Raw genomic sequence first — 19287 nt, 5'->3', positions numbered from 1 at the left:
TTATATGTTTAATTATTTTTAATTCTTAATACGAAAATAAGAGTTACCATTTTTTTTTTCATAATGCAAACTTTCAATTGTTTAATTTATTAAATACAGAGAGCATATTCTATTATATTTTATCCCTTGTCCAATTTAATAACCCATGTGTGAACCTTTCTTAGCAACTAAGTAATCAATAATTTTATGTCACATTCTCGAGGGATATAATTTTATACAGCTAATTTTTTTTATGAGATAATATAAAATTAAACTTACGGAAACAACGATTTATGTGTATTATTACATGAATTTTATGATTAAATTATATATTTTAGAATGTAATAACAATAGTAGTCGTACATATTATAAATAATAGCTGCTTACTTTATTACAGCAAAGGTGACAGCAAGCTCCCACTCAAGTTCCAGCACTCATAATTCACCGTCTCCTCCAAACTTTCCACACTAAAAGTGTAATAATTAAGATAAAAATGTAATTAATCGCAAAATTAAATGTAATTTCACTGAATTAAACCCTAAAAAGTCCCCGAAGCCTCGCCACTAAATCAGGCAGACCGTTAAAAAGAGCAGCGCAAGATTCAAACTCCACGACATCCTCACGTTGCCATCCACTTCCCGATAACGTCTGCCTGTAAAGTTTTAATTTTTAACGTTTCTATTTTCTTGTATACTTGTTTTTTTTAATGAATGGAACAAAAACAGTGTTACTAATACATAATTGGTTTAGATTCTTTATTTTAAAGAAAAGAAAAAATACATATTTTTAAGAATTTGAATTTTGTGAAAAGGTTCTACTAATTCAAGAACGGCGGAAACCGACAGAAAAATGGGTTCTTGAAACACGCGAAAAAGCGAAAAGAATTTTATTAAATTAAAATTCTCAAATTACGAAGAGCAGTCGAACTCTTCGAATTTCTGTTCACATTGTGAGTGAAGTTGGATCACACTAACTGCATTGGTTTAACTTACCTTGTAGGGCTGTAGAGTATTTTGAGGGTGGTTTTGTTTTATGGGTTTTTGGTGTTTTGGGTATATATGGTTAATTTTGTGCTACATTGCCTCAAAATTTGTTTCCTTTTTCTAAGATTCAACTTCACATGGAAAGTTTGTGAGTGGGTTCCGTGATATATTGTTCTCTGATGATTTCGCTGCTGAAACACACTGGTAAATACGGGAAAAATAAGAACTGGGATTCATCAATCTCATCGCAAATAAATTTTTATCTTTTTTCCCCCCTTTTTCCTTCAGTTTTGGTACGTTTTGGTGTTGTTTCATCTTCCCGATCCTACAAAATTTAGATCTTTGTTGTTGATTCGTGCTGTTTTGCGTGCGCACAGAGTTTTTATTATTTTGTGTTAGCTTAACCGGTTGAAGAACTCAAAATTGTAGAAATCTATGCAGAGTTCTTCATCTGGAGGCTGTGGGTTTGTGCTACCTTCGTTATTTTCACTATTTTTTGCTTGTGAACGCCCTGGTTTTGATCTTTGTCTTGGTTCCTAGTTGTGTGAATGTGTGTTTGTGTGGATGCAAATGTGAAGCATAGAGCTTTCTGGTTTGGAGTGATGTTGAGTACTCTGTGATTGGGTTACTGATTTTCCTCTTTTATTGTTGTGCATAGTGGAAAAGTATTTGATTTCCAATGTCGAATACCGATTCAATGGTTGGGTTGAGGTATCGGGGCCTCAGCTCAGGGATGCCTTCAGTGTCCAGATTTCGGAGTGGGCATATGCCTCCAGGAATGAATGTCAGTAGCGTGATCGACAACTTATCAGATTCTGAGATGGATACTTGTTCTGACTCTGAAGGCGAGGGCTATGGTGCCCGATATTCTCTGGAATCATCGCCGCAAGATGATAAGGTTTCTGATGGAAGTACGAAACATAATGGGTTTCTGAATGGGCGAGGAGCACGCCAAGGGATTATCTATGATGATTCATCAGAATCAATCACGAGCTCAGAAATGAATTCTACACCACCGAGAAGCAATAATGGGGTTTTGGGTGAGAAAAAATTGCAGTCAGTGGTTAATGCATCAGGCATCAGTATGCAGCCAAAGAAGGAGACTTTGAAACAGGTCAGGATTTTGAACCTGAGATATCTTTTGCAGAAATCTGTGGTGTAACAGTAAGAATGATATTCATTGTGTCTTTTGCGAATTGGAGCCTATGTGCTTGGTTTCACCAGCTTGTAGCGAAAAATTAAAATTTGATGGATAGCTAAATCAGGGTGACCTTGGAGCATATTTTCTGTTGAGGTCCAGGTCCCTGTCATTAAAGAAGTTTTTAACTAAAAAACATCATGATAATATAATTCTTGTTTTATACCTCAAACAATTTTTACTAGATCTGCTACTTGTGATCTGCTTCTTGTTTCTACTCGTTACTAAGATCTTGAACGAGACACTTGTAATGTACTAACTGGATTTTCTCTCTTCAACAGGGGTTCCAGGACTTCCGTGATAGACAGCAGCGGAACAAGTCACATGAGGATGATTTCCCTACCGCACCTCCATTGATGGGCTCTTATGAGCAAGTTAATATAGTTTCGGAAAAACTTCCAACGTCTAGAGCTGATGCTAACTCAGCAACATGGGGCAGTTCTGCGACCAAGGTTGAATCCAACATGTCCAAGAACACTAAATTAGGTGCTACAGAAGTTACCAATCCTGAAGTGTCGGTAAAGTATGTATCTTGTCTCTATTAAGCATTCTTCAATCTCACCACCTGTATGTAGGTCCTTGTTATTGAAGGTAGTTTGTTACAATTTATTCACAGGACTGCAGCTGTGCCTTTTCAGCCTTTGCCTGCTCGATTTCCTAATTTTCATGCGAGGTTTTATGGCTATTACACTCCCCATTTTGACATCATGGATGCTAATCTTATCAAATCTTATTTCTGATCATTCAAAATTGGATGCAGTGGGCTGGGTTATTGGTACGCTGTTCTCTCCTACGATGCATGTGTTCGGTTATGTCTCCATTCTTGGGCCAGGGGGTGTATGGAAGCTCCTGCATTTTTGGAAAATGAATGTGCACTGCTGAGGGATGCATTCGGGTGAGAAAATCACAGATATTTGCCAATATTTTCTGTAGTTCTTTTTCTTTGTCATGTAGTATAATGCCCTGAGGTTACAAGTTACAGAAAATTTTCATACTTTCATAATCTGAGTTCTGTAAACTGTTATTTAAATGTGTAGGTTAAAGCACATACTGTTACAGTCTGAAGAAGAGCTTCTGAAAAAGGAGTCTTCAGAACTTGTCAGTGAAGGAGCTTCAGTAAAGACTAAGAAAACCATTGGCAAAATCAAAGTTCAAGGTTCTTCCACATTTTCTTGTAGTTGATCAGTTTCATCCTTTCCCATGTTCATGGCGCGGATTAAATCCTCATATAACCAATTCTTTTGCAGTACGGAAAGTGAAAATGGGAATGGACCCACCCACTGGATGCACATTTTCATCTTTAAAGTCATCCTCAAGCATTAAGTTGGAATCTTTGCAGCTTCGGCTGGCGAATGTAAAATCAATCATCTCTTCTGAACGGAGAGCACTGAAGACTGAACGTGTAGCCCCCGTAATGAATGTCAATGGCTCTTTATTACAACAAAGCATGACTTATGTGATTGTCGGAACACGCCGGTATGTAAAAGAAGTTCCCAAGCTCTTAAAAATTGGTTTGAATGCTTGGCGCAGCAGTACAACTTCGTACGAAATGGTACAAGGTACGTCAGGAAAATTGCTGGCATCAATGGCATGGGTACAACTTACATTTACTTCTTGTATTACTCTTTGAAGCACACGTAAGAAACCGGGGGAATTTCTAATTTCTGTTTTCATCTGGAATATTACAATGTAGATTTATTTGATTGCAGAATCATATACCTGTTTGTTGAGATCCAAAAGTTCATCTGAAGAGGATGCAGTCAGAATGCATCCAGGATCTGGTGAAACTCGAGTATTGTAAGTGCAATTTTTACTTTCTTCCCTCTGTACTTCAACTTGGTAGACTTGGAGTAGTAAATTTTCTTGCAATCATGCAGCTTGCCAGATGGACTTGGAGATGATTTGATAATTGAAGTCCGCGATTCAAAGGGAAAGTATTGTGGCCATGTGGTGCTTCAGGTGGCCGATATTGCTGATGAATCGGTAATGATGTCTAGATTCTGTTCTAAAATTTTCTTTTCCCTTTTTAGTAAAACTATGTGTGTGAGTTAACTGGTTGATTTTTTATGTTTATTGTGATGCAGGGAGAGAGGCTTCGACATTGTTTCATATATCGTGAACCAGAGCACGAACAAGTTGGAAAAATACAGTTACACATAAACTATTCAACTACTCTTGATGAAAACAGTCACAAGGCACGCACTAATTTTCTTTTCATAATGTCTCATTGCTAAAACCTTACATGATCGATCAGTCTGATTTTTCATGCTAAGTTGCTAGACCATGAGAAAAATTAGCATTGATAAATTATGTTTCAAGCTGTATCTACCTTGGAAATTTATGGTGTCATCATTGAACCATGTATCAAGTTAATGCTTTCATAAAAACTTAAATTTTAAACAACCAAAAATTTGAAGAGCCAATTAAGTTAGGACAAAGCGAGTGCTGTTGTGTTAGCTGGATTTAAAGAGATCAATTACATTTTAGCAGCCATTTCTTGTAGTCTTGTCCCTTTTGAGTTATAGGTAGAATGCTGTACTTTTGATTTGTTGATTTCTGCAATCTATATAGAACATGTGGCACTGCAGATTTTTATTGAAAAAAGTATGGATGGAATTAAATGTAAATGGAAGATCACTTTTATGTGTTCCATAAAACTCTGAATAACACTCAGTCATTTAATGTCGATGAATATCTTCTAGTGTGTATCTTTGTCGCTTTTCAGTACCGACAACATTGTTTCTTCCCATATGCTTTGCTTATGACAGTGTGGATCTGTTGCGGAAACCATTGCATATGATTGTGTGTTGGAGACTGCAATGAAAATCCAACAGTTTCAGCAAAGAAACTTGTCGCTACATGGTTCATGGCGGTGGTTGTTGGCTGAATTTGCATCTTATTTTGGTGTTTCTGATGCGTACACAAAATTAAGGTATTGTAATTTGTCCTCCTTCAGTTTATTGGAGGAATGAGTATTATCAATCACCTTTTCTATTATGGGTAATTTTTTTTTTAAATTCATGCATTTTCAGATATTTGTCGTATGTTATGGATGTTGCCACACCAACTGCAGACTGTCTTGATTTAGTGCATGATTTGCTGCTACCTGTGGTAATCAAAGGCAAAACTAAGAACACATTAAGTCATCAAGAGGTGAGTGAAATTCGATACTGATGACTTCTCAAGCTTTATTCTCGTGGTTACAACTCCTGTTAATTTAACTGATTGCTGATCAGGTCCGTATCTTAGGAGAGGTGTCCGATCAAATTGAGCAAGTTCTTACTTTGGTTTTTGAGAATTACAAGTCATTGGATGAATCATCTTTGTCGGGTATTATGGATGTATTCCGGCCTGCGTCAGGAGAGGCAGCGCCTGCTCTTGTTCCTGCTTTGAGGCTATACAAGCTTTTGAATGATATACTTTCACCAGAGGTACAGACAAAATTATGCCGATATTTTCAGGTGAGGATGGTTTTGAAGCTCAACCGATCTCTTTATGTGGTCCTTTCAATGCTTTATATTGGAAGCTCTTGTGCAGAATGCTACAAAGAAGAGGTCAAAAATGCACTTGGCAGAATCAGAAGAGTTTGTCTCTAACAATAATGAAAACATATTGATGGATCCTGTGGCTCTTTCAACAGCATATAAGAAAATGAAGTCACTTTGTTTGAACATACGGAATGAGATTTTGACTGATATTGAAATCCACAAGCAGGATCTTCTTCCTAGGTAATTTGGATACTTATATAGCGACATTATGCGTCCTGGCAGTAATTAGCTGCTGTTTTTTGTTCTGCCGTTGGACTGTCTAATTGTAATCTTGCTGACCTGTTACATTTTTTATGCCCATTAATTTTCTTTACTTTTCTTTTTCTTGAGGCTCTTGTGCAAAATTTTTCCTTCATGCACCATATAGTTGTCTCTTCCTGAACCACATCATTCTCACTTCATGACAAAGCTAATCCATTTTAACGCAGTTTAATGCTAGTTCGAACTCTTTCCTTGGTAATTTTTGTTTACTAGCTGTGGTGTTATACCAATACTTGTTCATTTCCCTTTTTTGGTATCCCAAAGGTTTGTAAGATTGAGTTGGCGGAATCCTTTGTGTGATTCTTTGTTTTCCCAACCTATGGACACCCTACGCCACATCGCTCCCTCGATATTGTTGTATCGATCTGATACTCTCAGTTCTCATTCTCATGATTTTCTCGTGGATTTCTTGCAGTTTTATAGACCTTCCAAACCTTTCATCATCCATATATAGTACAGAGCTCCACAGTCGATTACGAGCATTCCTTGTAGCATGCCCTCCAGCTGGACCTACTCCTCCGGTGGTAGAACTTGTTATTACTGCCGCTGATTTTCAAAGAGATCTTGCTTTGTGGAATATTAGGTAGTAGATACCTAATAGTCGTTTCATGTTTTTAGTGCTACATTTGTTGTACATTCACTCAAATGGGTTCTTGCAGTTGCATCAAAGGTGGGGTCGATGCAAAAGAATTGTTTCATGTGTACATAACCCTCTGGATCCAAGATAAGCGTCTTGCTTTGCTTGAATTGTGCAAGTTTGACAAGGTATTATTATATAAATATATATTTTGGTTTGCTTCTCCTTCATTTGGCAAAGCTGTAACTTGAAAAACTTGGTCCTTTCAGTAATGAAATAAATAAATTGGAAATCATTTGGAAGGAAATCATACATTTTCTCAGTTGGAAGAGTTTTATATGACTAAGCTTGTGAGTGAAAGTGTTGAACGCCAGTTATTTTGGGATATGGTCTGTATGATGTGTTTCCTTCGGAAAGTACATAATTTTTACTTGTTCTCAGACCAGTTTGTGGGAATTACACATCTCATTTGTAAATTTAGGCACGTAAATTGAGGCTTTTTGCTGCCATGTTTCTGTCTATGCTAAGAATATGGAGAAGTGGGGCTACTTTGGTGAAGATGCTTGAAAATCTAAATGTGATTTCTTGCTTACTCGTGCTAATGTAATTCCAGGTAAAGTCTACCGGCTTCTCTCTGCAGCATTCCACAACAACCTTTGTAGATGATATCTATACTCGTCTAAAGGAGATGCTGGCTGAGTATGATGTCATTATCAGTCGCTGGCCAGAATATACTTTCCCATTGGAAAATGTATGAACAATCACTAGATCCTCAAATTTTGTTTGTATTTTTAAGGCATAACTGTTCCGAATTGTTTCACTGCTTAATTTTTTGTTTGTCCAATTTGTTCTTTACACTGTATTTCATTAGGCCATAGCAGATGTTGAGAAGGCGGTGGTAGAAAGATTGGAGAAGCAATACGCTGAAGTTTTATCCCCATTGAAAGAAAATGCTATGCCGATGAAATTTGGTCTCAAATATGTCCAGAAATTAGCTAAGGGGAATTTGTGTCCTTACAATGTCTCAGCTGAGGTGGATGCATTCATTATCTTTGCAAGTTTGGACACATCTCCTCTCTTTTAAATACACTTAACCAGATAGTTACATTGTTTCTTTTTTCTCCCCTCCAGTTGGGAGCTGTATTGAATTCCATGAAAAGGATGCTTGATGTTCTACGACCCCAAATAGAAGCACAATTGAAAATGTGGGTTTCTTGCATTCCTGAAAATGGAAATATGGTTGCTGGGGAAAGTCTCAGCGAAGTAACGGTGATGATTCGATCCAAATTCAGAGCTTATGTTCAATCGGTTACTGATAAACTTGTTGAAAATGTGAGTATTTTCCGTGTTTCTCAAGTTCTTGAAATGTGAGTTCAAGTTTCACTGAAATATTGGCATCAGTTGTTACCGATTGATGGTTTTGTCATTATGCATATGGTAGAGAGCGATTCACACCCAGAACATTAAAAAAAACCCCTTCCTTTAAAACACGAGCTATTTTTGATGACACGCGTGTGCATTTTTTATACTCAGACAAAACTGCATAATGTGACAAAGCTGAGGAAGATTATTCAAAATGCCAAGGGAGGAAATGTTATAGAATCCGATTTACGGCATAAGATGCAGCCTTTGAAGGAGATGCTGGCAACTACGATCAATCAACTTCATAACGTACTTGAAACTCAAGTATTTGTTATAGTCTGCCGAGGATTCTGGGATCGAATGGGCCAGGTAGTGAGCCGTTTTAGCACCTTCTCGTATGTCTTTTTGTTTAAATAAACAAATGTCTCGTACTTATCCTATTCATTTTATTCGATAATAGGATGTGCTAAAGTTTTTAGAAGACAGGAAAGAAAACCGATATTGGCACAAAGCCTCCCGAGTTGCTGCAACTGTAAGTCGAACTTAGTATCTATCAAGACTGAAAACAATGATGAACTACAAATATTTAGAGAAGCTGGTATGGAGGGGATTACACCCCCTATCAGTCCCCTTAATGTATGTTTTATGATATTTACCAGAATTGTATGTTATAATCCCTCAGGTTTTAGACGATACATTTGCTTCCCAAATGCAACAGTTACTTGGCAATGCACTACAAGAGAAAGACTTAGAACCTCCAAGATCGATTCTTGAAGTACGATCAATGCTTTGCAAAGATGCCGTGAATCACAAAGACAACAACTACTACTATTAGAATTTATGTTATGCAACTCGAGCTTTAAATAGCTGAAGTCGTTTTACCTGCTGATGCAAGAAAGACGCTCAGACACTATGGTCAGCGAGTCCTGCTATATGGTTTTGAAGCAGTGAGACTGGAAACTGGATCAGACAGGTCGATTTTTGGAGTATGCTCGGTTATGCAGAGTAGGCCAACTCTCATGGTCTCCATCATGTTACCTCTTTGGGATAATTAATATATATACATAGAAAGCATTAGAAGAGACGTGCAGGGAAATTGGAATATTGATATTCTTTTGATTTGGTTATGGAATATTCTTTTGTGGTGATGATTAATTCCAAAGCTCGATCCCCAATTATGTCCTACCCTTGGGTGTAATTAGATTTTCACTAGTATTTTGCGTCGAGTAGCCAGCCTGTCGAAATAATATCATAATTAAAAGATTTTCCCAAATTTTTGGGTAAAGAACAAAAATCGGCTTAATAAGACTATTATATGATTGATGATCGTCTATTTCGCTATCAAAATTTTATAAAATAATATATCGATAATTTTGGTTATCTTTAAAAGTTATCGTACGTATAAAATATTATTTCACACAAACTCGTAGATTTGGTTAAATTTTATAAATCTCTGAGATTTCTTTAAATCTAAATTGAGATTGCATGTGTCTTTGGGGATCTCTTCTTGATGCTTTTTTCTGAAAATCAAATTCCAAAATCAAGGAAATAAGATGAAGGATATTAATGGAATCGATTACAAGAATTGTACGGGATATAGTCTATAGTCAGTTCACATATTTGAGATAATAAAATTTAGGAATTAAAAAAAATGTGTGATGCTCTCTATATTATGATCGTATGCTAATTTTTCATATTAATTTTAACCATAAGTATACATAAATTCATTTTCGTAATCATCATCTTATACTAATACATACTCAGAAATCCTTAAACAATTTCCGGACTTGTTCCAGCGTAACAAAGAGAACCACAGTGAAGGGTCCCTGTCTCGAAATCGTAGGAATGAAACCTTTGTACAAAGCCATGGCTCCTTCTGCTCTCACTGTTTTCATTGCACAGTCAATGGAACCACTGTAAGGTGGCGCCGCCGCTCCTGCCTCCACCTTCATGTTCATCACACGGGTCTTGATCACATCAACCGGGTTTGACACAACCGACGCCACGAAACCGGCGGCGAAGCTGGCGGTAACGTGGGTTCCGAGCCCGTCCTCCATCAAATCCTTTTCCAGTATCATTTCTTTGAATTGATCGTATGATGCGAGCTGCGATGCCGTTACGAGCATGGCGCGGTTGACAGTGAGGGAAGACCCTCGCCACAGGCTAGAGACTCCTTCGTTCTTGCTCATTTGGGATATGGCGTCCACTACGCTCTTGTAGTTCCGCCGCTGCGAGAGGGGGAGCCGGCCGTCGGCCTGCATGCGAACCATTGCGACGTCGGCAGGATTTCCGACAACAGCTCCGACGCCACCGGCGATAAGCCCAGCGGTGAGCTTTCTCATCAGAGGCATATTATTTGTATTTGGGTCGGTCCATTTTTTCTTAATGATCTCATAGAGACCCATTCTAGTTGTGGAGTATAGTGTCTGGCGGAGCATGGTGGCGGAAACGCCGGAGAACAATGCAGCAGGGCCGTCTTGCTGAACGATCCTGAGGCCAACTGATACCAGACCCACGCGAGGTGGAGGAGGGAGATGGACATGGTGGTGATGGGCTCCGATGGCGGGGTGAAACGCAAGAGCAGGGCGGAGCACCGTGTTGGCAGGTGGTGCCTCGCCTTGAAGCTGCATGCGTACTTTGATCAAATCGAGTGGGTGAGTGCTGCAACCTGCAACAATCGAAGCGATGCCGCCTTCAAAAAATCCCTTCATACCCATGATCCCTTCTTATATTCAAGAAATCGGTCCCAAAATCGAAAGAGGAGAAATAAACAAACAGCTGGAAGAAGTGTGGAATGGAATGTTGAAGAGGAGAATGATGAAGGGATTTATATATGGAGTGAATATGTGTGGACTATTTCAACTCATACGCGTGGAATTAAGATGTGGGGTCCACTTCTTTTTTGACTTGGGAAAGAGAGGGCGGGGCTGGTTCATTTGACTTTGAAGTGATGAAATTTAAGAAATTTGAATTGAATTTAGGGTTACAGCATTGCATGAGGACATGTGGTAATTTTATTATAATTAAATATACAAAGTTTAATTTCCTAAAAAATAAAAAAAATAGGGCTAGATTAATCTTGATTTAAATCGTTGCTTTTAAATTACAATTTAATTCTTGATACTAAATGTTAGGCGAATTTCTTTTAATTATGATCTATTGTTCCCAAATTATAAATGTTTTTTAAACAATTGTTTATTCTTAAATTACCTTTGATACATCATTTAATCATGTTCCTAATATTGTTCGATCTCTCACATTTATCGCAACTGACAAAAAAATTTTATACATTGGTGATTGCAATTGCCATGTCTAACACGGTTGGAAAATATATAATTTTGATATGTCGCACATCAATCAATCGTTAACATTTATATAAATATTTATGAAATATTACTCATATATTGGATGTGATAAAACATAAGTAGCATTGTATTATACTATAGTATAAACAAATATATTACGGGACCACGCAAATACCTTAAAATGATTATAAAATAAGCTATCGTAATTAATATTTATTATTCCTAACTTAATAAACACGTATGTATCCCTTATATATCAGTTAATCATCTTCTTAAATTGGTTTGAAAACTAACAAATGAATGTTAGAAAGTCAAAAGTATCGCTGGACCACACTTAGGGGGCAATTAATATTTAATAGGGAAGAAATAATGAACACTGTTTATTGACCTTTTTTTAAAAAAAAACTTTTGTTTGAGATTGATACTCTCTTACATGGCTCATGTAACATGAATAAAGTATATATTATACACATTATAATACATATAAGTCTATCTTATTCTCCCTACAGAAACTACGTATAAGAAAATAAGTGTCAAATAAACAATTAATATTCGATGGTTTATTGGATTCTAGCGAATCAAATATCAAAACAAAAAAAAATGCAAGTTATTAAATGAAAATCAAACAATGATCAATTATAAAACTCTAAAATATGTCAATTTACATGACTAAAATTGTAATTTTTCTCAAAATAATATTCTACTCCATAGACAACTCTTATTTATATATATGGATATCTTTAGATTATTTTACAAAACATTAAATATATTTATATGATATCCAAAAATCTAAAATTAATATGGAAAATGTAATTATAAAATAGATAATCTATAAAAGGGTAGATTACAAAATAATAAAAAGCCTCTCGAGGTGTATCTGGGAACAAACTATGTAAGCTTTGTCTCGGAACTGAGTCCAAGCAGTGTGGAATATTAAAACGATGACCTTTTCGGCTTTAGGGGACCGCCGTCAATGTAAATCATTATCATCTGTCCAATATTATGATATAGTCCAAAATAAATCAGGTCAGTTTTTCTATTACAATTAAATATATTTGTTAGTTTTCGGGTTGGTAGAGTAGGAGAACGCTTGATTAATGATCGATGAGTTTGATTTTCAATTATACCAACACTTTTTCGAACTAACATTTCGAACATAGTTTATCAATTACTATTTACCTGAGTAGTTTGATTTGTAGGCTACTGATATGATAGTCCGAAGATTTACCTAATACAACATGTGTATAAAAAGAAAACATAAAGACCCAACGGTGATTACTCGATGGTCTATACTCTCAAATTGATTATGCTTACGCTAATTACTATATACTTCTCTACGTACATAATAAGATATAATATTTCAATAATTCTAAAAAAAATATTCAGTATATAAAAATACATATGCAAACATGCATACGCATTAGATAAAACAAAAAACAAAAACAAAAATACAAAAAATAACCAAATATATATCCAGAGAGGTATGAAGACTTGGCTGAACAGGTTAATTTTTGTGGGGATGATTAATTCCAATGCTTGATCCCCAATTATGTCCTACCCTTGGGTGTAATTAGATTTTCACAAGTATTTGCGTCGAGTAGCCAGCCTGTCGAAATAATATCATAATTAAAAGATTTTCCCAAAATTTTGGGTATACAAAGATTTAACATGGAAACGTAAAGAACAAAAATCGGCTTAATAAGACTATTTTATGATTGATGATCGTCTATTTCGCTCTCAAAATTTTATAAAATAATATATCGATAATTTTAATTTGGTTATCTTTAAAAGTTATCGTACGTATAAAATATTATTTCACACAAACTCGTAGATTTGGTTAAATTTTATAAATCTCTGAGATTTCTTTAAATCTAAATTGAGATTGCATGTGTCTTTGGGGATCTCTTCTTGATGCTTTTTTCTGAAAATCAAATTCCAAAATCAAGGAAATAAGATGAAGGATATTAATGGAATCGATTACAAGAATTGTACGGGATATAGTCTATAGTCAATTCACATATTTGAGATAATAAAATTTAGGAATTAAAAAAAAATGTGTGATGCTCTCTGTATTATGATCGTAAGCTAATTTTTCATATTAATTTTAACCTTAAGTATACATAAATTCATTTTCTTAGTCGTCATCTTATATTGATATATACTCAGAAATCCTTGAACAATTTCCGGACTTGTTCCAGCGTAACAAAGAGAACCACAGTGAAGGGTCCCTGTCTCGAAATCGTAGGAATGAAACCTTTGTACAAAGCCATGGCTCCTTCTGCTCTCACTGTTTTCATTGCGCAGTCAATGGCACCACTGTAAGGTGGCGCCGTCGCTCCTGCCTCCACCTTCATGTTCATCACACGGGTCTTGATCACATCCACCGGGTTTGACACAACCGACGCCACGAAACCTGCGGCGAAGCTGGCGGTAACGTGGGTTCCGAGCCCGTCCTCCATCAGATCCTTTTCCAGTATCATTTCTTTGAATTGATCGTATGATGCGAGCTGCGATGCCGTTACGAGCATGGCGCGGTTGACTGTGAGGGAAGACCCTCGCCACAGGCTAGAGACCCCTTCGTTCTTGCTCATTTAGGATATGGCGTTCACTACGCTCTTGTAGTTCCGCCGCTGCGATAGGGAGAGCCGGCCGTCGGCCTGCATGCGAACCATTGCGACATCGGCAGGGTTTCCGACGACAGCTCCGACGCCACCGGCGATAAGCCCAGCGGTGAGCTTTCTCATCAGAGGCATATTATTTGTATTTGGGTCTGTCCATTTATTCTTAATGATCTCGTAGAGACCCATTCTAGTTGTGGAGTATAGTGTCTGACGGAGCATGGTGGCGGAAACGCCGGAGAACAATGCAGCAGGGCCGTCTTGCTGAACGATCCTGAGGCCAACTGATACCAGACCCACGCGAGGTGGAGGAGGGAGATGGACATGGTGTTGCTGTGCTCCGATGGCGGGGTGAAACGCAAGAGCAGGGCGGAGCACCGGGTTGGCAGGTGGTGCCTCGCCTTGAAGCTGCATGCGTACTTTGATCAAATCGAGTGGGTGAGTGCTGCAGCCTGCAACAATCGAAGCGATGCCGCCTTCAACAAATCCCTTCAAACCCATGATCCCTTCTTATATTCAAGAAATCGATCTAAAAATCGATAAGATGAAGTGTGGAATGGAATGTTGAAGTGAAGAGAATGATGAAGGGATTTATATATGGAAAGATTTGTGGACTATTTCCACTTATACGCGGGGAATTAGGTCAAGGAGTCCACTTCTTTTGTTGACTTCGGAAAGAGGGGGCGGGGCTGGTTCATTTGACTTTGAAGTTATCAGATTTAAGAAATTTGAATTGAATTTTTGGATACAACATTGCATAAGGACATGTAGTAATTTTCATAAATAATGAAATTATATACAAAGTTTAATTTCCTTAAAAAAAACATGATATGGCTAGATTAATCTAGAGTTAAATCGTTGCTATTAAATTACAATTTAATTCGTGATACTAAATGTTAGGCGAGTTTATTTTATTTATGATCTATTGTACCCAAATTATAAATGTTTTTAAAAATAATTTTTTATTCTTAATTTACCATTGATACATCATTTAATCATTGGAAAATTCCCCACCTATATATAGAGTATATGTTACACACCTATCGTTTATATTTATATAACTATATATGGAGTGTCACACTTACGTATTAGATGTGATAAAACATATTTAGCATTGTGTCGTACTCCAGTATATACAAATATATTACCGGACCACGCAAATACAAATACCTTAGGATGATTATAAAATAAGATATCGTAATCTATATTATTATATTAAGTGTGAGGACACGATAATAACTAACTAAAGAGGACACCAAATTTTTCTTCCAATTTTACCTTTATATGATATTAATATTACACTTTTGTTTTTTGTTTTTTTTAAAAAAAATTTCAACACACACTTTTATTTTTATTTATTTTTATTTCAACAATTCAAATATTCATTTAGTCCCTCCATAATTTGTCAAATTTCACTTTAGTCCATCGATAATAATAAAAATGATTGTACACACACGCATCGCGTGTGCATAGTAACTAGTTAATATTTATTTTTTAATCATAACTTAATAAAAACGTATGTATCCCTTATATATCAGTTAAATCATTTTGTTAAATGGTTTGAAACGAACAAATGAATTTTAGAAAGTCAAAAGTATCGCTTGACCTCACTTAAGGGGCAATTAACAGGGAAGAAATAATGCACACTGTTTATTGACACTTTTTTTTTTTACTTGTGTTTATCGACTCTTTTAACCGCATAGAATTTGCTAGAATTCGAGGTGGGCGACCCTTTATTAATTTTATAATGATTTAATCTTGTAAGTGAATTTGTTTTGAGTTTTAGTTTAGTAATTTTTCAATATTTGGTTTTCAATTCGTAACTTAAATTTTTTTTTTATTTGAAACTACTAAATCTATCGAATATTGTTTATTTGACACTGATGATCTCCTGCATGGCTCTTATGACAAGAATAGATTCTATATTATGCATACTAAAATACATATAAGAAAAATTAAAAGGAGACGACAAGTTTTTTTCTCTCATTTTGAAATATTATGTGTCATTTGGCATTATTTTTCTCATTTAAAAATTTATTAGATTCTAGCAAATAAAAGACCAAAACAAAAATAAATACAAGTTACTGAATAAAAATCAAACATTTGATCAATTATAAAACTCTAAATTATGTCAACTTACATTGCTAAAATTGTAATTTTTCCTAAAATAATATTCTACTCCACATACATCTCTTATTTATATATATGGATATTTCAAATTATTTTACAAAACATTTTATATATTTATACGATATCCAAAAATCTAATATGGAAAATGTAATTATAAAATGATAATAATCTATAAAAGGGTAGATTACAAAATAATAAAAATCCTCTTGAGGTGTATCCGGGGACAAATCATGTGAGCTTTGACTTGGAACTGAGTCCAAGTAGCGTGGAATGTTAAAACGTGGAATGTTAAAATGATGACTTTTCGTTTTTAGGGGCTCGCCGTCAATGTAAATCATTATCATTTGTCCAATATTATGATACAGTCCAAAATAAATCAGGTCAATTATTCTATTACAATTAAATATATTTATTTGTTGGCCATGAGAGGTGTTCGAGTTAGGTGATTAAGTGAGTGTTTAATCAATTATCGATTATTTTGTCTCTCAAAAGCAACACTTTCTCGGACTAATTTTTCGCACATAGTTTATCCGGTGTGGTTTAGCTGACTAGAGGCCCAACGGTGATTACTCGATGTTATGTACTCTAGAATAATTGGTCATGCTTACGCTAATTACTATATATACTTCTCTACATAATAAGATATAATATTTCAATAATTCTAAAAAAAAAATCAGTTTATATAAATATATATGCAAACGTGCATACGAATCAGATAACAAAAACAAAAACAAAAACACAAAAAACAACCAAATATATATCCAGAGAGGTATGAAGACTTGGCTGAACAGGTTAATTTTTGTGTATGGAGTGAATTTTCTCTTGATGAAATTTAATTGGTTGAGTTCACAATCTAATTTTCTAGGATCGTCTATTTTAATTATTTGGATCAAATCGAAATGTTACAGTGGAGTTGTCTAATTCATAAATATTTTTTAGGTTATATTTGGTTTAATGAAATGAATCATCTGCCGCAATTTTTGTACTATTTCCTACCGCTTGTGTCAGTGTGTGTGTGCATTTTTGTACTATTTCCTACCGCTTGTGTCAGTGTGTGTGTGTATTTTTGTACTATTTCCTACCGCTTGAGTGTGTGTATAATATATATGTGTGTGTTGTTATACCGACTTGTATTGATGTAGTAAAAATACAACACAAATTGGAGTGTAAGAGTAAAATAGGATACTCTAGAAAAAGAATATTACTGAATATTGTAGGTAAATTTTTTGTCAGAAAATAAGACAAGTTCATATTATATTATAGGTAAATTTCAAATCTATCATTTATTATTTAGCTCAAATATAATGGTGATATCCTTCCATCCAATTAATATTGCAAACTAAAAAACATTTTAACATCGGATAAATATATTTGCTGCTATTTCATATTAATTTTAACCATAATCTATATATAATCAATTCACATATTTGAGGGAATGAAATTTAGGAATTACAAAAATGTGTGATGCTCCTCTCTATATTGTTATCGTATTCTAATTTTTCATATTAGTTTTAACAATAAGTATACATAAATTCATTTTCTTAGTCGTCATCTCATATTGATATACACTCAGAAATCCTTAAACAATTTCCGGACTTGTTCCAGCATAACAAAGAGAACCACAGTGAAAGGTCCCTGTCTCGAAATCGTAGGAATGAAACCTTTGTACAAAGCCATGGCTCCTTCTGCTCTCACTGTTTTCATTGCGCAGTCAATGGCACCACTGTAAGGTGGCGCCGTCGCTCCTGCCTCCACCTTCATGTTCATCACACGGGTCTTGATCACATCCACCGGGTTTGACACAACCGACGCCACGAAACCGGCGGCGAAGCTGGCGGTAACATGGGTTCCGAGCCCGTCCTGCATCAGACCCTTTTCCAGTATCATTTCTTTGAATTGATCGTATGAAGCGAGCTGCGATGCCGTTACGAGCATGGCGCGGTTGACTGTGAGGGAAGACCCTCGCCACAGGCTAGAGACTCCTTCGTTCTTGCTCATTTGGGATATGGCGTCCACTACGCTCTTGTAGTTCCGCCGCTGCGATAGGGGCAGCCGGCCGTCGGCCTGCATGCGAACCATTGCGACGTCGGCAGGGTTTCCGACGACAGCTCCGACGCCACCGGCGATAAGCCCAGCGGTGAGCTTTCTCATCAGAGGCATATTATTTGTATTTGGGTCGGTCCATTTTTTCTTAATGATCTCATAGAGACCCATTCTAGTTGTGGAGTATAGTGTCTGGCGGAGCATGGTGGCGGAAACGCCGGAGAACAATGCAGCAGGGCCGTCTTGCTGAACGATCCTGAGGCCAACTGATACCAGACCCACGCGAGGTGGAGGAGGGACATGGACATGGTGGTGATGGGCTCCGATGGCGGGGTGAAACGCAAGAGCAGGGCGGAGCACCGGGTTGGCAGGTGGTGCCTCGCCTTGAAGCTGCATGCGTACTTTGATCAAATCGAGTGGGTGAGTGCTGCAGCCTGCAACAATCGAAGCGATGCCGCCTTCAACAAATCCCTTCAAACCCATGATCCCTTCTTATATTCAAGAAATCGGTCTCAAAATCGAAAGAGAAGAAATAAACAAAAAGCGGGAAGAAGTGTGGAATGGAATGTTGAAGAGAAGAGAATGATGAAGGGATTTATACATGGAGTGAATATGTGTGGACTATTTCAACTCATACGCGGGGAATTAGGATGTGGGGTCCACTTCTTTTTTGACTTGGGAAAGAGGGGGCGGGGCTGGTTCATTTGACGAGTGGGTGTAAATGTGAGTCCGTGAGACGGGTCAATCCTACCCATATTCACAATAAAAACAATACTCTTAGCATAAAAAGTAATACTTTTAATGGATGACCCAAATAATAGATCCGTCTCACAAATACGACCCGTGAGACCGTCTCACATAAGTTTTTGCCTCATTTGACTTTGAAGTGATCAAATTTAAGAAATTTGAATTGAATTTAGCGTTACAGCATTGCATGAGGACATGTGGTAATTTTCTTAAATAATTAAATATACAAAGTTTAATTTCCTAAAAAAATAAAAAAAAAAGGGCTAGATTAATCTTGAATTAAATCGTTTCTTTTAAATTACAATTTAATTCGTGATACTAAATGGTAGGCGAATTTCTTTTAATTATGATCTATTGTACCCAAATTATAAATGTTTTTAAAATAATTGTTTATTCTTAAATTACTTTTGATACATCATTTAATCATGTTCCTAATATCGTTTAATCTCTCACAAACGCAATTGACATAAAAGTGGTATACATTGAATTGGTGGTCACATTTGCCATATATGACACGGTTGGAAAATTCCCCACCT

At 36.3% G+C, this 19287-nt stretch overlaps 3 protein-coding genes and 1 pseudogene across 3 annotated transcripts; 1 reads left to right on the top strand and 3 right to left on the bottom strand.

Annotated features, from left to right (window-relative positions):
- Positions 1-776: 776 nt before the first annotated feature.
- Positions 777-9091, top strand: LOC140970984 (uncharacterized). Its single transcript, XM_073433008.1, has 22 exons — positions 777-928; positions 1621-2076; positions 2442-2683; positions 2777-2833; positions 2921-3055; positions 3198-3316; positions 3408-3719; positions 3870-3957; positions 4038-4143; positions 4245-4355; positions 4929-5092; positions 5193-5313; positions 5397-5621; positions 5698-5888; positions 6385-6552; positions 6629-6734; positions 7160-7297; positions 7418-7579; positions 7678-7878; positions 8080-8277; positions 8369-8440; positions 8591-9091. Exons 2-22 carry the CDS (start codon positions 1642-1644, stop codon positions 8741-8743), a joined length of 3504 nt encoding a protein of 1167 aa, XP_073289109.1. The 5' UTR covers positions 777-928; positions 1621-1641; the 3' UTR covers positions 8744-9091.
- Positions 9092-9512: 421 nt separating this feature from the next.
- On the bottom strand, positions 9513-10694 carry LOC140970983 (mitochondrial uncoupling protein 5-like). The gene has a single exon (XM_073433006.1). It carries the CDS (start codon positions 10623-10625, stop codon positions 9669-9671), a length of 957 nt encoding a protein of 318 aa, XP_073289107.1. The 5' UTR covers positions 10626-10694; the 3' UTR covers positions 9513-9668.
- Positions 10695-13178: 2484 nt separating this feature from the next.
- LOC140960638 (mitochondrial uncoupling protein 5-like) lies at positions 13179-14381 on the bottom strand (annotated as a pseudogene).
- Positions 14382-17370: 2989 nt separating this feature from the next.
- On the bottom strand, positions 17371-18590 carry LOC140970982 (mitochondrial uncoupling protein 5-like). The gene has a single exon (XM_073433005.1). The coding sequence runs from the start codon at positions 18485-18487 to the stop codon at positions 17531-17533; it is 957 nt and encodes a 318-aa protein (XP_073289106.1). The 5' UTR covers positions 18488-18590; the 3' UTR covers positions 17371-17530.
- Between the last annotated feature and the right edge of the window lie 697 nt (positions 18591-19287).

Source organism: Primulina huaijiensis, chromosome 2 (genome assembly GCF_012295235.1).
Source record: "Primulina huaijiensis isolate GDHJ02 chromosome 2, ASM1229523v2, whole genome shotgun sequence".
Classification (NCBI taxonomy): domain Eukaryota; kingdom Viridiplantae; phylum Streptophyta; class Magnoliopsida; order Lamiales; family Gesneriaceae; genus Primulina; species Primulina huaijiensis.
Note: the sequence above shows the minus strand (reverse complement) of the source record. Positions and strands in the feature narration are given on the sequence as shown.